At 38.6% G+C, this 17,417-nt stretch overlaps 1 protein-coding gene and 1 long non-coding RNA gene across 3 annotated transcripts; one reads left to right on the top strand and one right to left on the bottom strand.

Annotated features, from left to right (window-relative positions):
- Window positions 1-625: 625 nt before the first annotated feature.
- On the top strand, window positions 626-12,701 carry LOC136268987 (metal cation symporter ZIP14-like). Its single transcript, XM_066064456.1, has 9 exons — window positions 626-803; window positions 855-1,079; window positions 8,920-9,330; window positions 9,622-9,946; window positions 10,003-10,175; window positions 10,380-10,535; window positions 11,082-11,403; window positions 12,137-12,327; window positions 12,385-12,701. The coding sequence occupies exons 1-9, from the start codon at window positions 657-659 to the stop codon at window positions 12,535-12,537; spliced, it is 2,103 nt and encodes a 700-aa protein (XP_065920528.1). The 5' UTR covers window positions 626-656; the 3' UTR covers window positions 12,538-12,701.
- LOC136236926 (uncharacterized) lies at window positions 2,739-3,880 on the bottom strand. 2 transcript variants are annotated; one of them, XR_010692237.1, is made up of 4 exons: window positions 3,740-3,880; window positions 3,471-3,668; window positions 3,041-3,117; window positions 2,739-2,878 (listed from the first exon to the last, which is right to left on the bottom strand). It is a non-coding gene; the product is annotated as an uncharacterized lncRNA (long non-coding RNA). The 2 variants fall into 2 exon arrangements; XR_010692236.1 differs by having other exon boundaries at window positions 3,471-3,867.
- Window positions 12,702-17,417: the final 4,716 nt, after the last annotated feature.

Genomic DNA, 17,417 nt, shown 5'->3' on the forward strand with positions numbered 1-17,417 from the left:
CATTATATAGTCAAAACAAGCCCACTGAATCTCATGCATCATCGTTTATTCTGTGAATGCTCATTTATTCTTCACATTGATAATGTAACTGCTACAGATATGCCTCGAGTTCAATTTGCTCTCATGATGACTGACCCCAAGTGGCAACTGCATACTACCTCAGTCAGACCACCGGACCTGACAGACTGACAGATATCTTTAAAACATCCTATCGCATTAACAGAACAATGGAATTTACTGATATAGTAAATGATGATTAGCTAGTATGAATTGTTTACCCATATAGCCTAAATATTTCGAGTGTTGATATTTTCGTGGCTTTGCAAACACTCCCAAAATGTATTAGACTATAGGGAGGTCAAAATATTTCAAGGGTAAAATTTTCGCTGATAACACCCAAAACCGCGAAAAATATTTCCCCTCGAAATATTTTATTATTGTACAACACCATATAAAAGTACTGCATGGAATTACATAGCACAATGATTTCAAATGCAAGTATTAACTACAGGTTCCGGAAAATACCCCGATCTATCGAGAAATACTTATAAATAATGACACAATTATTGAAATAAAGTTAAATACATTTGTGATGCAGGTTATAAGCCACATCCGGTAACACACAATAACCTAAGGTTTTGATCTCGCTTGTGAACATGATGAAAGGACGATTAAGCCTTGTGCTATTTTTCGCTTTTTACTTGCTGTATTCTACCGAGAGCTATAGCGTAGAACAACTTTACCGCTCTTTGAACGTCACCTGTTTCGAAGAGACCGACTTAAAAAGAATTTGTGACTCTCAGGTATTTTTGATTTTTTCGCTAATAACTTTGTATAGATTTTATTTTGTTTAGGTTGTCTGTGCTAGTCCGTCACTTGTTGAAAGGACGGGAGACAAGTGTGCAGTTCTGTATCAGCTTTTAGTTCCTGGAGTGACGTGCGATTTTACGAGCCGTGTTCTTCGCTACTCCTACTTGAAATGGTGGTCCGATGGTGATCTAATTTCGCCTAGTCAACTATCAAACTTTATTTTGGGAATAAAGCGAAGTCTAAAGGACCACTTTTCTGTGAATTTCGTGGTGAGGATGATTTTCATACTTGTCATGTGCCGTGTGGTGTAATAACACGTGACTGTAAAATGGGCGTTGGCTTATATCCCCCATCACCAATCTGATAGCTTAAAAGAGTTTTTATAGTCCCAGATAGAACTGTAGCCCTGGCAAGTGTTAGTCCCCCAAGTACCATTCCACCTCATATTACATCTACCTTAAGCAGACCTGATCTTCCACAGATTCCATCACATTATTAGAACTCTCTGTAGTTACTAATACTGAACATCACCTTTTAGCTGCAAGGAACCATAAAGAAGATCGCTATGGTTCATTACTGACTGACCTTCAACAGGCTGGATTTTCAGTTAATGTTGTGACAATTGAGGTTGGCTGTTTGGGCCATTTCATGCCACAGACTGTCTCTAAACTAAGCGATGTATGCCATCTACCGAAGAATACTATTCGTTGTATTCTTCAGCAAGCAGCTCGTGGTGCAATCTCCTGTTCATATAGGATCTTTAATTCCCGTGCTTCCACTACTTGGGATGTAGTTGATCTGTTTACCTGTTGAGAAGCCATGTGTAATTGTTTAGTTTTGTATGTAGTTTTTTTTTTTTTTTTTTTGGTCTTGCCAGGGCTCCATACTTTTTAGTAATAACTTGGTAACCCTGAGACTGGACTCCTGACTCCTTGTAATTATTTGTTCATGTAATTCAGTTGTCAATTATTATGACGTTTATCTCTCTTGAACGTGAAAAGCATCAACAATTGGTCATTCAACTCAGAGAAAGAAAAAGTCGAGGTGAAACTGGTTTAATAATTAGAAATGGTAAGACTCACGGTAGTGAGTCGCGCGGCCAAAAAACTACAAAGCGCACGCCACAATTAAAACGCGCGGCCACTACTATGAGATATTTACGTGTAGGGACGGTTTTGCAATATTATCCTGAATTGTGCAATCTCTCAATAGGTTTATACTGCGTTTCGTGATTTTAAAAAAACTTGGTGTCATCGTTTTTTTGTCGCAACCTCTAACAAGCGTATTTAGATATAATTCACTCAATTTCTCTCCTTGTGTTTCAGCTGTCGCCACATTGTACCACTCAATGCACTCGTGTTTCTACAGTCCATCTGGCACTAACATTATCTAGTACTGGATCGCCTCTACGCGTATTTTCTCCGTTCAAACCTGTAATTCCTACAATAACTTTTAAAGACACGATGTGGACACAAGCCCTAGCTAACGTCTGACAAACAAGTTGTGAAAGCGTGCAGAGCCGTAAGTTACCTTGGGAAGGCGTTTTAAGCAGAAATCTTATTGACTCCATTCAGTACCACGCCTCATGCGAGCGTTTATAATCGGCAGATGTCTTATAAACAAGGTGTGAAAGCGTAGAGAATGTACAGACACTGGGAAAAGTGTAAGTCATTAGTTAAAACTCCATTTAGTGCCATGCACCATGCAAGTATTATTTTGCAAGTTGGGTGGAATGACCAAAACTCATGTACAAAGTCACAAACTACATTTCAGACAAAGTTTGTTGCTATACAGTACGTACATAATGAAAGCCACGACACAAGCTCCACCTTAATTAGTGCTTTGTGGAAGTGTGAAACTACCGTGACAGCTACAAACAAATATGAGGCGATTCTAATTGCAGATAGGATGGCTGTGAAATCCATGAATTTTTTTTTGCCTTACAGTAAATTAACATATAACAATGTTATTACAACACATAACAAAAATTTAATAACACCACATCAAATAGTTTAACACCAAAAATGATTTCTTGGATGCTGCCTGATGACACAAGACCATGTGAGCCCTGTAAAAGAACAAGCAGGTGCTGAATTAAACGTACAAAAAAAATTTCTTCAGGGCTAAGTGAATCTGGTGCAAAAGAGGTAACGTAAATGTTTGGTACCTAAGTACGTAAACATGAACGCGAGGAGACCTGTCAAACTATAAGCATAACATGCAAACTGACCTGGGTATTTGTTACCATCATATGAGATAGTACAAATATTTACAAATTCACGACAACTTTGATGTCACAATTGAGCACTATAGAGAAAGAAATTACAATACAATTCCTCTGTATGTATGTAAACTGATATGAAATTCACAATACTAATAAGGTTCTGAGTTAAGTATCATGACCACATCCACTCCACTGTTAGTGGGTGAATCGCTATGACTATATAGATTGGCTGCAAAAACTGATAGGTGGGTATTAAATGCAATACACTTAAAATTTGTCACTTTTTACACAAATGGCACATTTGGGGATTTCATTCGTTTAAACAGTTGACATTGTTACACAGAGACACAGGTTTCACTGTACATAAATTCAGACCAGTACGTGTGAATGAGTACTTTTTCATACAAACATCGATATCTGACATAGGTTTGCTTACTGACTTATTCCACCTGCAGCCAAAGTCCCAGAACTTCTGATGATGTAAGTGGCAAATGATAAGAGAGCCATGGTTATTTGGTATTTGGTCCATACACCTTGTCAACAATCCTGAAATTCACTTGATCTCAGTTGCTGTCTGTTCCCAAATTACACACCATGAGACCATATCCGACTGCTAATGTGTAAACCAGATGGTCTGTAAAAACCGTTAGGTGGGCAATAAACTAAAATATGGATACTATGAAAATACACAACATTTTAACTGACCTGGGAATTAGTTTGGTCCCATCATAACAGTATGCCTGATCCTGGAAATTCAGGAAACATGAGATAACACAATATTCCTTAGTACATAGACTGACCTGGAAATTCACGACACCTTTGATGTCACTACAGTTTACATACACTGGAGTACAGAAGAACACACAACTCCTCTGTTAACTGAAATTCACACAACACTCTGATCTTAGCTCCTGCCAGGTACATAAACTGCTATGACCATGCAGATAGCCTGCAAAAATTGACAAGCGGGCATTAAATTCAGAGGGTCATAATCAACTGAGATATAATGCCAAGACCTTACCAGGCCAGATGAATCTCATCGTCCACATACACTTGACAATTGAGAACTAAAGAACACACATAACATTATATAATTCCTCTGTCTATATGAATTTACTCCCCCGAACCTTGATCTTAGTCGCCAAGTTATGTATGTACCACTGCTAGTGAGAGAACCACATGCTATATATGACCAAGTACCCTGTACCTGTAAAATCGACAGACAGGCATTAAATACAATACAGCTAAAAATCTGTCACTTTTTACGCAAATGACAGATTTGGAGATCTGAAAATTCATCACACCCTTGAGGTAATACAAAAATTTCTTAATATACACAAACTGACCTGAAGATCCACAACGTCCTTGATGTTACTACAGTCCATGTACACTTGACAATTGAGAACTAAAGAACACACATAACATTATAAAATTCCTCCGTCTACTTACCCCCGAACCTTGATCTTAGTTGCCAAGCTTAGAGCTCTAGCCAAGTTACTTATGTAGCACTGCTAGTAAGAGAACTGCATGACCAAGCACCTTGTACCTGTAAAATCAACAGGCGGGCATTAAATACAATACAGTTAAAAAATCTATCACTTTTTACGTAAATGACAGATTTGGGGACCTGAAAATTTATTGCACCCTTGAGGTAATATAAAATCTGAGGACCTGAAAATCCATCACACCCTTGAGGTACTACGTTTGAGGATTCACAAGTTGGCCCGGCAGTAACCTTACTACACAGTGTCCTGATTAGACAGGTTTCACTGTACATAAATTTAGTTATTTAGACCAGTATGCAATGTGAATGAGTATTTTTTTTGTACAAGCATCATGTACATTACCTTACTTCTTCCACCTACAGTTCCGGGACTTCTAAATTGGCACTACAGTGACAATACTGAAAGCTGTTTGATCTGTACAAGTACACCTTGTTGACAATCCATCCATGAGATAATTTCAAGCCGGATAATATTGGTGTTTGCTGCTACTCAAGTTGGTACCATCACAGAAGTTTTCAGCTTGGCCTCAGTGAATTTGCACTAGTCAGACTATAGTGCAGACGTCTGACAGTCTAAAAACCAATCGCATACACGCGGTTAATCAGTGTGAATGGATGTGGCACTTTGTACACTAGCCTCATTTTTTCACTCCTCGTTTCGTTACTGAACCTCCACTCCTCGTTTTGTTACTGAACCTCCACTCCTCTTTTCGTTACTGAACCTCCATGAAGAGCTGAGTACATCAGTATTCTCGCGACTCTTTAATATCCATTCGACTTCTTCAAGCGATGTACGTATTAATCAGTTAAAGTACGCTTCACCACTCCATTACAATGCAACAAATATTTAGTAGTATTCAGTCCACTCAAGACATGGACTTCCATCAATAATTAATGTAAACCACGTATCACGTGTGTTCACTTGAGGTGTTACAGGGACTTTCCAAGAGATTTCCCCTAAATAGGCCACGTGATCATTGTCAGTCCAGTGAACTTGTTCTTGGTTATGGCATAGATTATAGAGGTTATGGCTCTACAATGCGGTACATGTACTTTAATGTATTTTAGTGTTTCCTAATATACTTCCCTCTCAAGACATGGACTAGCTGCCATCAATAATAATTTAAATCACGTATCAAGTGTGTTCACTTTTCACTTGAAGTGTTACTGTGCAGGGACTTTCCAAGGGATATCGTCTAAATATGTCACGTGGTAATTGTTAGTCAGGTGGAACTTATTTATATCCATTAATGCACCATGGAGCTTGTGTTGTGGCTTTAATGATTAATCAATCATTATGCACATACCATGGTGCAACAAAGTTTGTAACAAATTGCTGGAATGTGGTTCGTAGTTAGCTGGTATGAGCTTGTGTTGTGGCTTTCAACTTTTGTAACAGATTGCTTAAATGTGGTTCGTGGTTTGCCAATGATTGTGTATAATTTTGAGTTGGGGTTGTTCCACACAGCTTGCACAATATTCAGACTGCATGATGACACAAGATTAAGTGAGACCTGTGAAAGAACAAGCAGGCACTGAACTTAACCTTAAACCTTAAATTAAACACACATGTAACTAACCTGGAACATCGGTCGCAACACCAAAGACACTTGCTTGGATATCCTCGTGGCTTAACTATGGAGTGACATGTGTAATTAACCGGCACTAAACAGAATATACAACACAATTTTCTTTTCTGCAAGAACTTTTTAGCACCAAGTAAGGGCACTACCATCTCACCTACAAGAGCATTTCACAAGAGATGTGATATTAACTTGAGTACAACCAATATGTGATGTATGTTTGTGAACATGTGTGTATAGTGTTTGCACATTTTGTGTGCGTCTTGTGCTTGTGTATGATGTAAGCGTGTGTTTGTATGTAGTGAAATAAAAATAATAGTATGATGTTTGTGATCTCTTTCATAACCCTTAGCAAAACATCTAGCTCTACAAGTGGCAAACCAAGTGGATAAGTTGTCCTCAGGACACCATGGAAGTGGCCATAGCAGATTTTATTCATTGATAAGTACAGAATGATTGATATAATCCAATAGAACAGTCAAGCAATAAATACTCTAATAGAACAGTCAGGCAATAAAATACTCTAATAGAACAGTCATTGAACAATATAGCTGAATATTTACATCTCTGTCTGAAAACACTCCCAGATCCCAGATGCAATCTCAGAGTTGTTATTTCAAGATGGTGGCATTCCCCAAGATCACCTAGAAAAGCATGCTTTAATAAGTGCTTTACACACATGCACATTTGGTAACCCTGACTGTAGTCAATACTTGGCATGATCACTAATTTCTACTGGCTCTTGTCCTAATAAACATGCAGCTACTATAGGAATGTATGTTACATTATAGTATTTATGATCAATGTGACAGCAACATGTATTAGTTAGCACCTCCGGCTTGAAAATAACTAACACTTTGACTTGGTAATAGCTATATCTGGCTATAGGTTTTAAGGAGAAGTGTCACTGATTTCATTCAATAATAGAGCCATTTACGCTAAAGTGACTTCCTTCATGGATGTACACAATAACAAGTATACAGTAAAATTTGGAATTTTCAACTAGAGTAGGGACCATAGCACATCGATAAAAAGTACTGAAACAAGCTGGAGTAGTGCACAATATTAAAATCACAGTAAAACAATATATCCCTACTGTGCTCAAGATACCATAATGGAAATGCACAGTAGGGATACAAAACTTCTTATTGATTTACTGTGATTTAATATTGTGCACTACAGCTTGTTTCAGTACTTTTTATCGATGTGCTATGGTCCCTGCTGTATAGTTGAAAATTCCAAATTTTTCTGTATACTTGTTTGTTAATTTTTTTGAAAATATTATTATGGCTGGTGAACCCATGCATACCGCATCTGAAATTGCGCCGCGCGCCCCAGCTAAATCAATTATCGTTTGAAAAGTGAAGTATCCATTATGCTTCGTTGTCAGCTATGTTCAACCCGTTACACAGCATTTCAAATCAAGAACTGTTTGAAAAGCACCTCTACAACCCACGCTTACCAAAAGAAAGAAATGGTGCCGCGTGCCCTAGTTATATCAATTATCGTCTCAAAGTGCTAATTGAATTGAAGCATCCATTATGCTTCATTGTCGGATATATTCAACCTGTTACACAGCAGTGCGAATCAAGAACTGTTCAAAAAGCCCCTGTGCAATCAAAACAGCCACTATTAAAAATACAGACGATTTCCGTATGAAGGGAAACCATCACGTGCTATCGCCAAATTGACACTTTTCGCTGTCAGCAAAGATGCATGGGACACAAAGAAGGACACTGGTAAGTCCATGGAGAATGCATTGTATGTACTGCGGTATGCCCAAAGGCACCTGTTGGGCTGAAGCGACATCGAACAGTGAAAAAATGAAGTCCGTAGCCTTAGCTGTTATCGAGTTATGCTTGTCTGAAGGCATCAGGAAGTCAGTCAGTCAGTCACTAGAAAATTCCGTTAAACAAATTATTTTTGAAATTCCGTAGCAACTTATTGAAAGCGTTTTGGGTCAGTCTGAAAGCTTGCTTGGGTTTAGTTTTGCCTAACCAATACTGCCTCATTGTCGTCTGGGAAAAATTGAGGCTGTTTTTTGGGTGATGTTATTTTGTGGGCCATGCCTACTCCTTTGTGGTCCCTACTATATACTACTATTGTAGTGTATGATGATGTGCATCTCAGAATAGTTTTTGGTCTTGTTGCACCATGCAGACAGGTCCCCAGTGGAAGATGTCACAGCAATCAAGAATTCCCTTGATCATTGATTGCGGTTTCATGTGTCTGCTCTACATTGACTCATTTACTACATCATAAAGAGCTTGTAACTACTTGATTGATTTTTAAGCGAACACACTCATTTTTCTTAGCCAGCTTGCCAGCTTTATTTGAAATCATGTTGCACAAAGGGTTGGTTAATTAACTTACTGTGTAATGAAGCACATACTCTCTTCTTTGACTATTCATCACTAGAGGTTAAATCAGTGGCTATTCATCACTAGACATATTAATTATTACTACACAGTGCGTTTCATGTCATGATAGCCAATGATGTGATTTCCTGTTTGAATGCAATTTATACTGTTAACATAGAACACACAAGTGATATGACGGTTATGTTTGCTGCATGTGACCTAAGCAATAGCTAATTGATTAATCTTCTGCAGTTGGTCAAAGCAGACTTCATGTTTCAGGCACATGTTAACACTAGTTCCCTCTACATTGTCAATTGTTTGTTCCCGCACTAATAATTGTTATTTATTGTCACCTTGAGTGTTAATTACGTATATCTATCCGTTTTTCTCAATGCTTGAGTGTTAATTACTTATATCTATCCGTTTTTCTCAATGCAGAATAAGAAATGTTTCTCCACCTCTGATATTTTACAAGATCAAGGATTATCAACACAGAAATGCTTCACTTCCTCATCAGTTGGACAAATTTGTTCAGCCGTTGTGGATAGGTTGTCAAGAGGAGAGTCAATCTGTGACAATGAAGTGGTTGATGATGTGTCCTGTGTTGATGATGTAGTAGAACAACTATTTCATAGACTGGCTGATGAGAGTGGCAAACTGACTTTGACCCAACTACAGCAGTTGATCGACCAGTTACCTGATGACCATTACAGAGTTGCAAGACAAACAGAAGATCATGATGATGATCATGACGATGAGGATGGTCATGATGATCATGATGATGAGGATGGTCATGATGATCACGATGATGAGGATGGTCATGATCATGATCATGATATTGCAATGAATGTATGACATATTGTAGTGATATTTATGTGATATCAACACTACCACTTCCCCTATTACACCTGATTATGTAACTATCCAAATACCAGTTGTGAATTAACTCACAAGCCACATTATAGTGATATTTGTGTGATACCAACACTACCACTTCCCCTATTACACCTGATTATGTAGCTATCCAAATGCCAGTTATGAATTTAACTCACAAGCGATACACACACACACACGCATGCACGCACACACACAAATGCCACATTCTAAGGAACACATTAATCACTTGCATTTGCTTTGTAGTGTCCAACCGAATCACAGTTGGAAGAAGAGTTCAACCATGTTGTTGAGGAGTTAGGTTTGATGGATGATGATGGGCTCACTTGTTACATGGAACAACATCTCAATGACTCTAGTGATGATCATCATGATGATCACGATGACGACAACAACCATGATGATGACACCTTTGATGATCATGATAATGCTACTAACTGTTCGGTGATCTACAAAGTGTGTCGTGATTTGATACTGGAAATTGGACTAACCACTGAGGCTTGTCTTGCTGGAAACAGTAGTACTACCACAGGACATGATGACAATGATGACGATGTGTCTGATTCTGAAGGTTAGTATATAAGCATTAATTCTGTCTGATCACACACTACTATTGTTAACATGTAGCATATGGCTATGGATTTCTGTCAACAGTCATAATCAGTGCAGCATCTCAGCTAGGAGTATTCAGTGTTCTATTCTCTTACAGCAGTCAAGGCTCCAAATATATCATGTCAGGTTTCATAGCCATCGGAGTATCCACCTTAGTCAGTGATGCTATTCTTCACCTCATCCCACATGTAATGTATCTGTATGTGATGTATACATTTTAAAACATTTATATGCACCTTAACAACTACCTGTGTTTTGGATAGGTATTATCATCAAAAAATTTTCTTGATATCTGAAAAGAGCATACACTGCATGCCCCAGCTGAAGAGTATACATGTATTGTGTAAAACACTCTAGTGTGCGGTACAACTTACAGCATTTATTTTGTCCAGGCATTTGAAGAAGAAGAAGGAGAGGATGGGCATGGTCATGGTAGCGAAGGCCATGATCATGATAATACTATTATTTGGAGAGGATGTTGTGTGTTGGCTGGGATATTCATCTTCTACATGTTTGAGTTTGTGATGAGCTCAGTAAAGAAGAGAATGGTAAATGCAAGCATCGTGTATGCATGAATTTAATGTTTAGCCCTCAAGATGCAGGATATTAAAAGGGTACATGCTATGTGGTTGACCACTGGGAGCCTGCACCCTTTTTGAAGTATTTGACCCCTGAAAATTGCTTTTAAAATGCCATGTAATGCATTTACGTGCTTTAAATACATGTACGTCTCATTTTCACATAGCATCATTCAGTAACTTATTTCACTGTTGGCATTAATTCTTTATACTTTTACCATGTAATCCAGTCATTGAGAAAAGCATAAATAAGACCTTAAATAGAACTAGTTCATGACATTGTCTATGTGGATTGGCTATGTACACAGACTCAACAAAGTAGTAGTTGTTATAAAAGCCAGGAAGGGTGTACAGTCAACATGCAGTTCTTTGTCTACAAAGTAATGCAATAAACAGCAGTCAGTTGCAAAACAAAACTAAGTAATTCCTTGAATTCTGGTTAAAATATTCTTGTGGTATTGTATACAGTTCAATAATATTATTATGGTAATGTGGTGTATATAAATTTTATTTTAGGAAAAATCTAAACAGACAGGTAACCAGGAGGAAGGCTTCGAATTAAATTCTTTGCCAAATAAAAATATCCAAAGTGATACCAGTTCACAAAGTGATTGTGATGGTTGTCTAAATCTTGATATGGGAGATCATCCAACTTACTACAATCCTAACCAGGGGTTCTTTCGTGGTATACCCTCTGTGGCTTGGATGATTATTTTAGGAGATGGGATCCACAACTTTGCTGATGGCATAGCAATTGGAGCGTCATTTACGACCAGTGTTGGAGTAGGTGTTAGTACATCACTGGCAGTTCTGTTTCATGAGTTGCCACATGAGTTTGGTAAGTGAATAATTAATTATTTTAAACCTGGAACCATTTGTATGGGTACTGTATAGCCTAAATATTTTAAGGGAGAAAATTTTCACTGATTTCGAGGTTTTGGAGGGTATCTCCAAAAGGAAATATTTAGACCTCCATACAGTCTAATACATTTTGGGATTGTTCACAAATCCGCAAAAAAAAATTGATTAGGTAGCATTGCTCAACCTCAAAAATTTTGCCCCTTGAAATATTTAGGATCTTTCTGAAGGTGGTGAGGAGGATAACGGGTTGTGGGAATCTTTGTCTTTCCACTATTAACTGTGATGTATCACCACACCCTGTAGGTAGTAATAAACTGTACAGACTTCTTTATTGAAGGACTCATGTAACAGATGTTGGTAACTCAAGTGAAACTGAATGTACATTTTGAAGCCCTGAGCTTTATATGACTGCTCTTATAATTTTTGTTACTTTGGTATCTGTGGTGGTAACCATCTGCAGTATGCTAAAAATATGTGAAACAGCATGAGACTTAACTATTGTGCTGTCACAACATAGTTATAGTTACTGATATCAGAGCATGTGATTTTGTCTTTTGTTTCACTACTCACGACTTGATAACTGAGGAATATGTTTTTATTTATTCTCTTACTGCTTCATCTGTTTATTATAGTGTAAATGCTTGTATGCACACAGAAAGGACGTAGTATAAAATTCCATACCTGCATGTTTGGGGCTTATCTCTATACAGGTGATTTTGCTATTCTACTGTCCAGTGGGATGAAGTGGTATGTGGCACTGATGTACAACTTCCTCTCTGCCATCACTGCCATTATTGGGATGTTCATTGGAGTGGCTATTGGCAGTTCTGAAGAAGATGCCACACCCTGGATTTTGTCAATCACTGCTGGGATATTTTTATATGTGGCTCTTGTGGACTTGGTAAATATAGTGGTATTGATTTAAGGACACAAGGTTATAGAAATCTGTTTTGTTTAGCTGCCATCATTGTTGGAGATGCTCAACAAATGTAAAGACAATCGATCCATCATCATATACATGTCTTGTCATTTAACTGGCTTCTGCATAGGATTTGTCATATTGCTACTGATTGCCATCTATGAAGAAGACATCAACAATCTGGTGGATTGATGATAACAGATTATATGTGACCATAAATATAACTTATTGAGTTTGTATGTAATTATACTTGTACGTTCACTGTCATAAGGCTCTGCATTGCTTGTACCTTTATTTCTTTGTGCAACAAATGTTTGTGATTTACAGCAACTAGCCATTTTTACTTGAAGTATAAACAAGAGTACATAATACATTATGTACTCTTGGTATAAATGATTGTGCTATATAGCAGCGTAAAGGTCACCAAAGGTCAAATCTGAGGTGGCTCCTATCAAAAATGATCCTTATGATTGTTTGACAAGTTTCTTTATCCAAAAGTACACAAAACCATCTTTTCAAAAGCTTAACTAAAAATAGACTATTTTGCTGTAGCATATAGGTATTATCTGTTGTAGCTACTGACTTTGAAATGCTTCCTTTGATTCTAGTAAAATTTTGATCTTTAAAATTAACAGCATGCTGTGTCTGCTGTTAGGGATTTTATACATGATCCAACTCAACAAAGGTACAAACACATCTAAACTTTACTCCTTTTAGTGCAAAAATGTGACAAAGTTTGCACTTGAGGAATAGTAGATCAACATAAACAACAGAACTACATGCATAATTCCCTTAAATTCTACTTCCATAGGAGATGCACTAAAAACCACAGTATAATGAATTATATAGACCAAAAATTCCTCCACAAGGAGGCATTCCAACCCTTAGTAAAACAGTAGTTGCACCAAGAGCCCATAAGTGTGGCGTTAATGGGTTCCTGGTTGCAACATGCACAGATATATTGCTGGACACTGTCAGTTGCATTTTTAAATATGATTCATTCTGTATCAGACCCTCTAATATTACACTTAAACCATACTGCAGCATTTACCCCTGTATGACAGCTTTAGTGTTGCTTTAGCTAGTATGAAAAAATTAATATTTATTTTAGTTTTACAGTGCTCCCTAGATTCATCTGAATCATTATCTGAACAGTAGATTGCTCTATTAGAGTATTTTGTATAAGATGTATGTTCTATTGGGGTATTTGAACAGGTCTCTGTATATATATATAAATGAATGGGCTTTGATTACCTGAACTTTTTGAAAATGTCTTGGTCCTAAGGGGTCAGATAATTGAGGGAGTACTGTATTTAAAATTAGTTACCTAAAAGTAAATTTGCTGAACTAAAAGTTTTAGTTATATAGTACTTCAGCATGGAAATGAATTTTAGTTTTAGTTTTGATTAGTTTTTAAATTTAAAATATTTAAAATTTGCTTACTAAAAGTAAAAATACTGAACTAAAAGTAAAGTATTTTAGTTTTAGTTCTAGTAATACAACAACACTGATTCAAAAGTCAAAATTGACTCAGAAGGCAAAGCTTTCAAAATTTGCTGTAGGAACATGCACCCTATATGTTATTATTATATTAATTACTGTGCCAGCAGCAATCAATGCAGATTATAATTCACAGGTGTATTACATGCATGCTCTGCATACTGACTGTACTCACACTGTACTAGTTGCATCAACTAGCTATTTACCGATTTTAATATAGTCTCCACTATCATAAATTTTGCCCTGCTTGCACCCCCTGCTGCCATCAAACATGAAGATCTCAGTGCTCCTTTATCCCTGTTTCTTTTTCTCATTTTAAGACTTGCTGACAGGAGCAGCTAGCTAGTGCAGGGACAGAGAAATAGGGAAGGGGGAGCAAAGGGGCAACTGCCCTCCCCACTTTGAAGAGCGGAGCCTCACTTTTTCTAATGCCCAGTTGCTAAAGTACAGCAACTATTGTACCTCTTTTTAGCCATTAGCCAACTTACTTTGCCTTGATTTAGTAGAATATTTGATTTGTGCTAATTAATTAAAGGTTATGCAAGAATGAGATACTATGTGAAACAGTGCTGGGAGTGCATAAAGCGCAGTCACTGTAACTACTCTAATAGAACATTCAGCAGAAAGTACCGTTTGTTCTGTTATCCAATTTATTCAATCTATCTCCATTAACAGATTCATGTGCCAGTACATGAGTCTATCTGAAATGACTTTATTTACTGATGTATCTACTTGTTCAGTGTTTTAATGATAGCCATTGCCATAATATTATGGGAGTATCCTATTCAAGTGCACATGCACCGCTGAAAATGCTCTCAGATTCAATCTCAAATGCATTCAAATTTTCTGTGGGGGGCATGCCCACAGACCCCCCTAGCATTGGCATGCTTTACATGCTAGTGTGTTTCGCACACTAAGGTAGCTACAGTTTTTAAACACTTCAACCACCCCACACGATTTGCCCCTCTCCCTACTTTGGAATACTAGTGTACAGTCTCTGCCCCTGAGTTGCCTACACGGAACTGTCTGTCAACATCCTTTTTAGCCAATTCATATATAGCTACAGGTATAAGGAAACATTAGAATAAAAAGTAGTGAAACAAGGGACTACATCTGAAAGATGAACTAGTGGACATTTAATCCCTATACTACTTGTTCAGTCTATATACTAGGGATTGATACATATATGTTCAGGGGTAGGCAACCTCCCTTGTTCCACTACTTATTATTTCTGTGATCCCTAAGAAAGAATGGTGTCAGACCAAGTGCTTTTGTCTCAATGGACACCCCAACTATCAATTACTGAGGAGTGAAGTGGGGGATTATGCTTTGTTTTCAGCATTGTCCAGCTCATTATACACAATGATAGAAACAAAGAACAATATGAGAAGCACCTCTGCAATCAATTAACTTGCTACAGAAAATACAGATAATTCATGCAAAGGCACATGTGCATGTCAGGTTGAAGTGATGCCCTAACAGTGAAAAAATCAAGCTTGCAGCCTTAGCTGTTATTGAGTTACACTCATCTGAAGGCAGGCAGGCAGGCAGGCAGGCAGGCAGGCAGGCAGGCAGGCAGGCAGGCAGGCAGGCAGGCAGGCAGGCAGGCAGGCAGGCAGGCAGGCAGGCAGGCAGGCAGGCAGGCAGGCAGGCAGGCAGGCAGGCAGGCAGGCAGGCAGGCAGGCAGGCAGGCAGGCAGGCAGGCAGGCAGGCAGGCAGGCAGGCAGGCAGGCAGGCAGGCAGGCAGGCAGGCAGGCAGGCAGGCAGGCAGGCAGGCAGGCAGGCAGGCAGGCAGGCAGGCAGGCAGGCAGGCAGGCAGGCAGGCAGGCAGGCAGGCAGGCAGGCAGGCAGGCAGGCAGGCAGGCAGGCAGGCAGGCAGGCAGGCAGGCAGGCAGGCAGGCAGGCAGGCAGGCAGGCAGGCAGGCAGGCAGGCAGGCAGGCAGGCAGGCAGGCAGGCAGGCAGGCAGGCAGGCAGGCAGGCAGGCAGGCAGGCAGGCAGGCAGGCAGGCAGGCAGGCAGGCAGGCAGGCAGGCAGGCTAAAAAAAATTGTTGCAACAGGCAATTGGAAACAGTGGAAATGGAAACTGGAAACAGAAAGTGGAAATGGAATACGGAAATGGTCAAATCATCATATAAATGTACCCTAGAGTAAAACCCTTGTTTAGTGGCCACCTCTTTAAGACCACTTTCTTATAAAGACCACCTCCATACAAAGACCACATTGCTCAAAGATGGCTAAGGCATACTGACCTGACCACTTCATGGTCACCTTTTATAAAGACCACCCTCTTTACAAAGACCACATCTTCACAATTTATAGATTCCAAACATCTATTTCATGACTTTATCAAAACAGCTATACTTTTAAGGTCATCATTTCCTTATGAGACCTCTTTTTTCATTGATGCAGTAGGTGCAGGTTTCCACTGTTTCCAATTGCCCACTACAGTATAAGACTGCGCCAAGTGAAAATGCCTCAGAAGTTACACTGAGTTGACTATAACCAGCTGGTTTCATCAACTTATGTACTAGCTACATTTCACTCACATGGACTATTTTTGTATGACATATTACTAAATGATGATGATAGATGACTTGAGTGAAGTGTGGACCAGATATGGAAGATGACATAATAATTGGCCCTTTTCTATGAGCTATGAAATTTGTGTTTGAAAATTACCATGTAAAGAGGTGGAGAGGTAGTCTTTATAAAGATGATCATCAAGTATGCCTTTAAAACGTAAGTACAACGTGGTCTTTGTACAGAGGTGGTCTTTGTAAAAAAGTGGTCTGTAAGAGGAGACCACTAAGTGAGGCGTTTACTCTAGAATACATGTATATACCATTTCTGTTTTCCATTTCGACTTTCCGTTTCTGGTTTCCATTTCCGCTGTTTCCAATTGCCCTGTTGGAAGCGTTTCTGTTGTACTGGAGGCACTTTTTGGCCTAACCAGTACTGCATACCAAGGTGCCATAGAGGTATTGTGAGGCTGGTTTCTGGTCAATATTTTCTGCGAGTAAGTGTGTGCAAATTTCCATGATCCTTTAATATAAGTATACTACCATACCATAGTATGGTATGTCTGGAAATGCCATAAACCCAACAGATATTGAAGAGTCTATATAATATGTGCTTCTGAAGTGAGGGGTCTGTCACTCCATGATTAAAGTGCTGAAATTTGAAATGTGAAATCTGTCAAATATTTTCTGTGCACAACTTATAGTGATATTAGTATAACAGTCATCAGTTCTTTCATGGCTTAATGAGTAAAATACGTGGCAGAGCTTATAACAGAAATTTCCTGAAATGTCACCATTGAAATTTGGATTGAAATATGAAATATGAGGGCTAAAATTCAATATTGTTGTTTGACCCCCACTGAGTTCTGAATAGATGATCAATTAAAACAATACATGCATATCACATACAGCCACTATAGCAACACCGGTCTTCTCAGAATCTGCCTTTGGTTGGTGGAAATAGATGGGCCGCATGGACTTCGACTCAGCCTATATAGCTATACATGGGGAGCAAACTGTTGGTTTTGTGACATCATATAACAGAGGGGGAT

This window comes from Dysidea avara, chromosome 10, assembly GCF_963678975.1.
Source record: "Dysidea avara chromosome 10, odDysAvar1.4, whole genome shotgun sequence".
In the NCBI taxonomy this organism is placed as follows: domain Eukaryota; kingdom Metazoa; phylum Porifera; class Demospongiae; order Dictyoceratida; family Dysideidae; genus Dysidea; species Dysidea avara.

Coding starts and splice junctions, on each gene's coding strand:
- LOC136268987 (XM_066064456.1), top strand. CDS start 657: ATGATGAAAGGACGATTAAGCCTTGTGCTATTTTTCGCTTTTTACTTG. Junction 9,947..10,002: donor CGATGTGTCTGATTCTGAAG/GTTAGTATATAA, acceptor GTTAACATGTAG/CATATGGCTATGGATTTCTG. Junction 10,176..10,379: donor TTCTTCACCTCATCCCACAT/GTAATGTATCTG, acceptor TATTTTGTCCAG/GCATTTGAAGAAGAAGAAGG.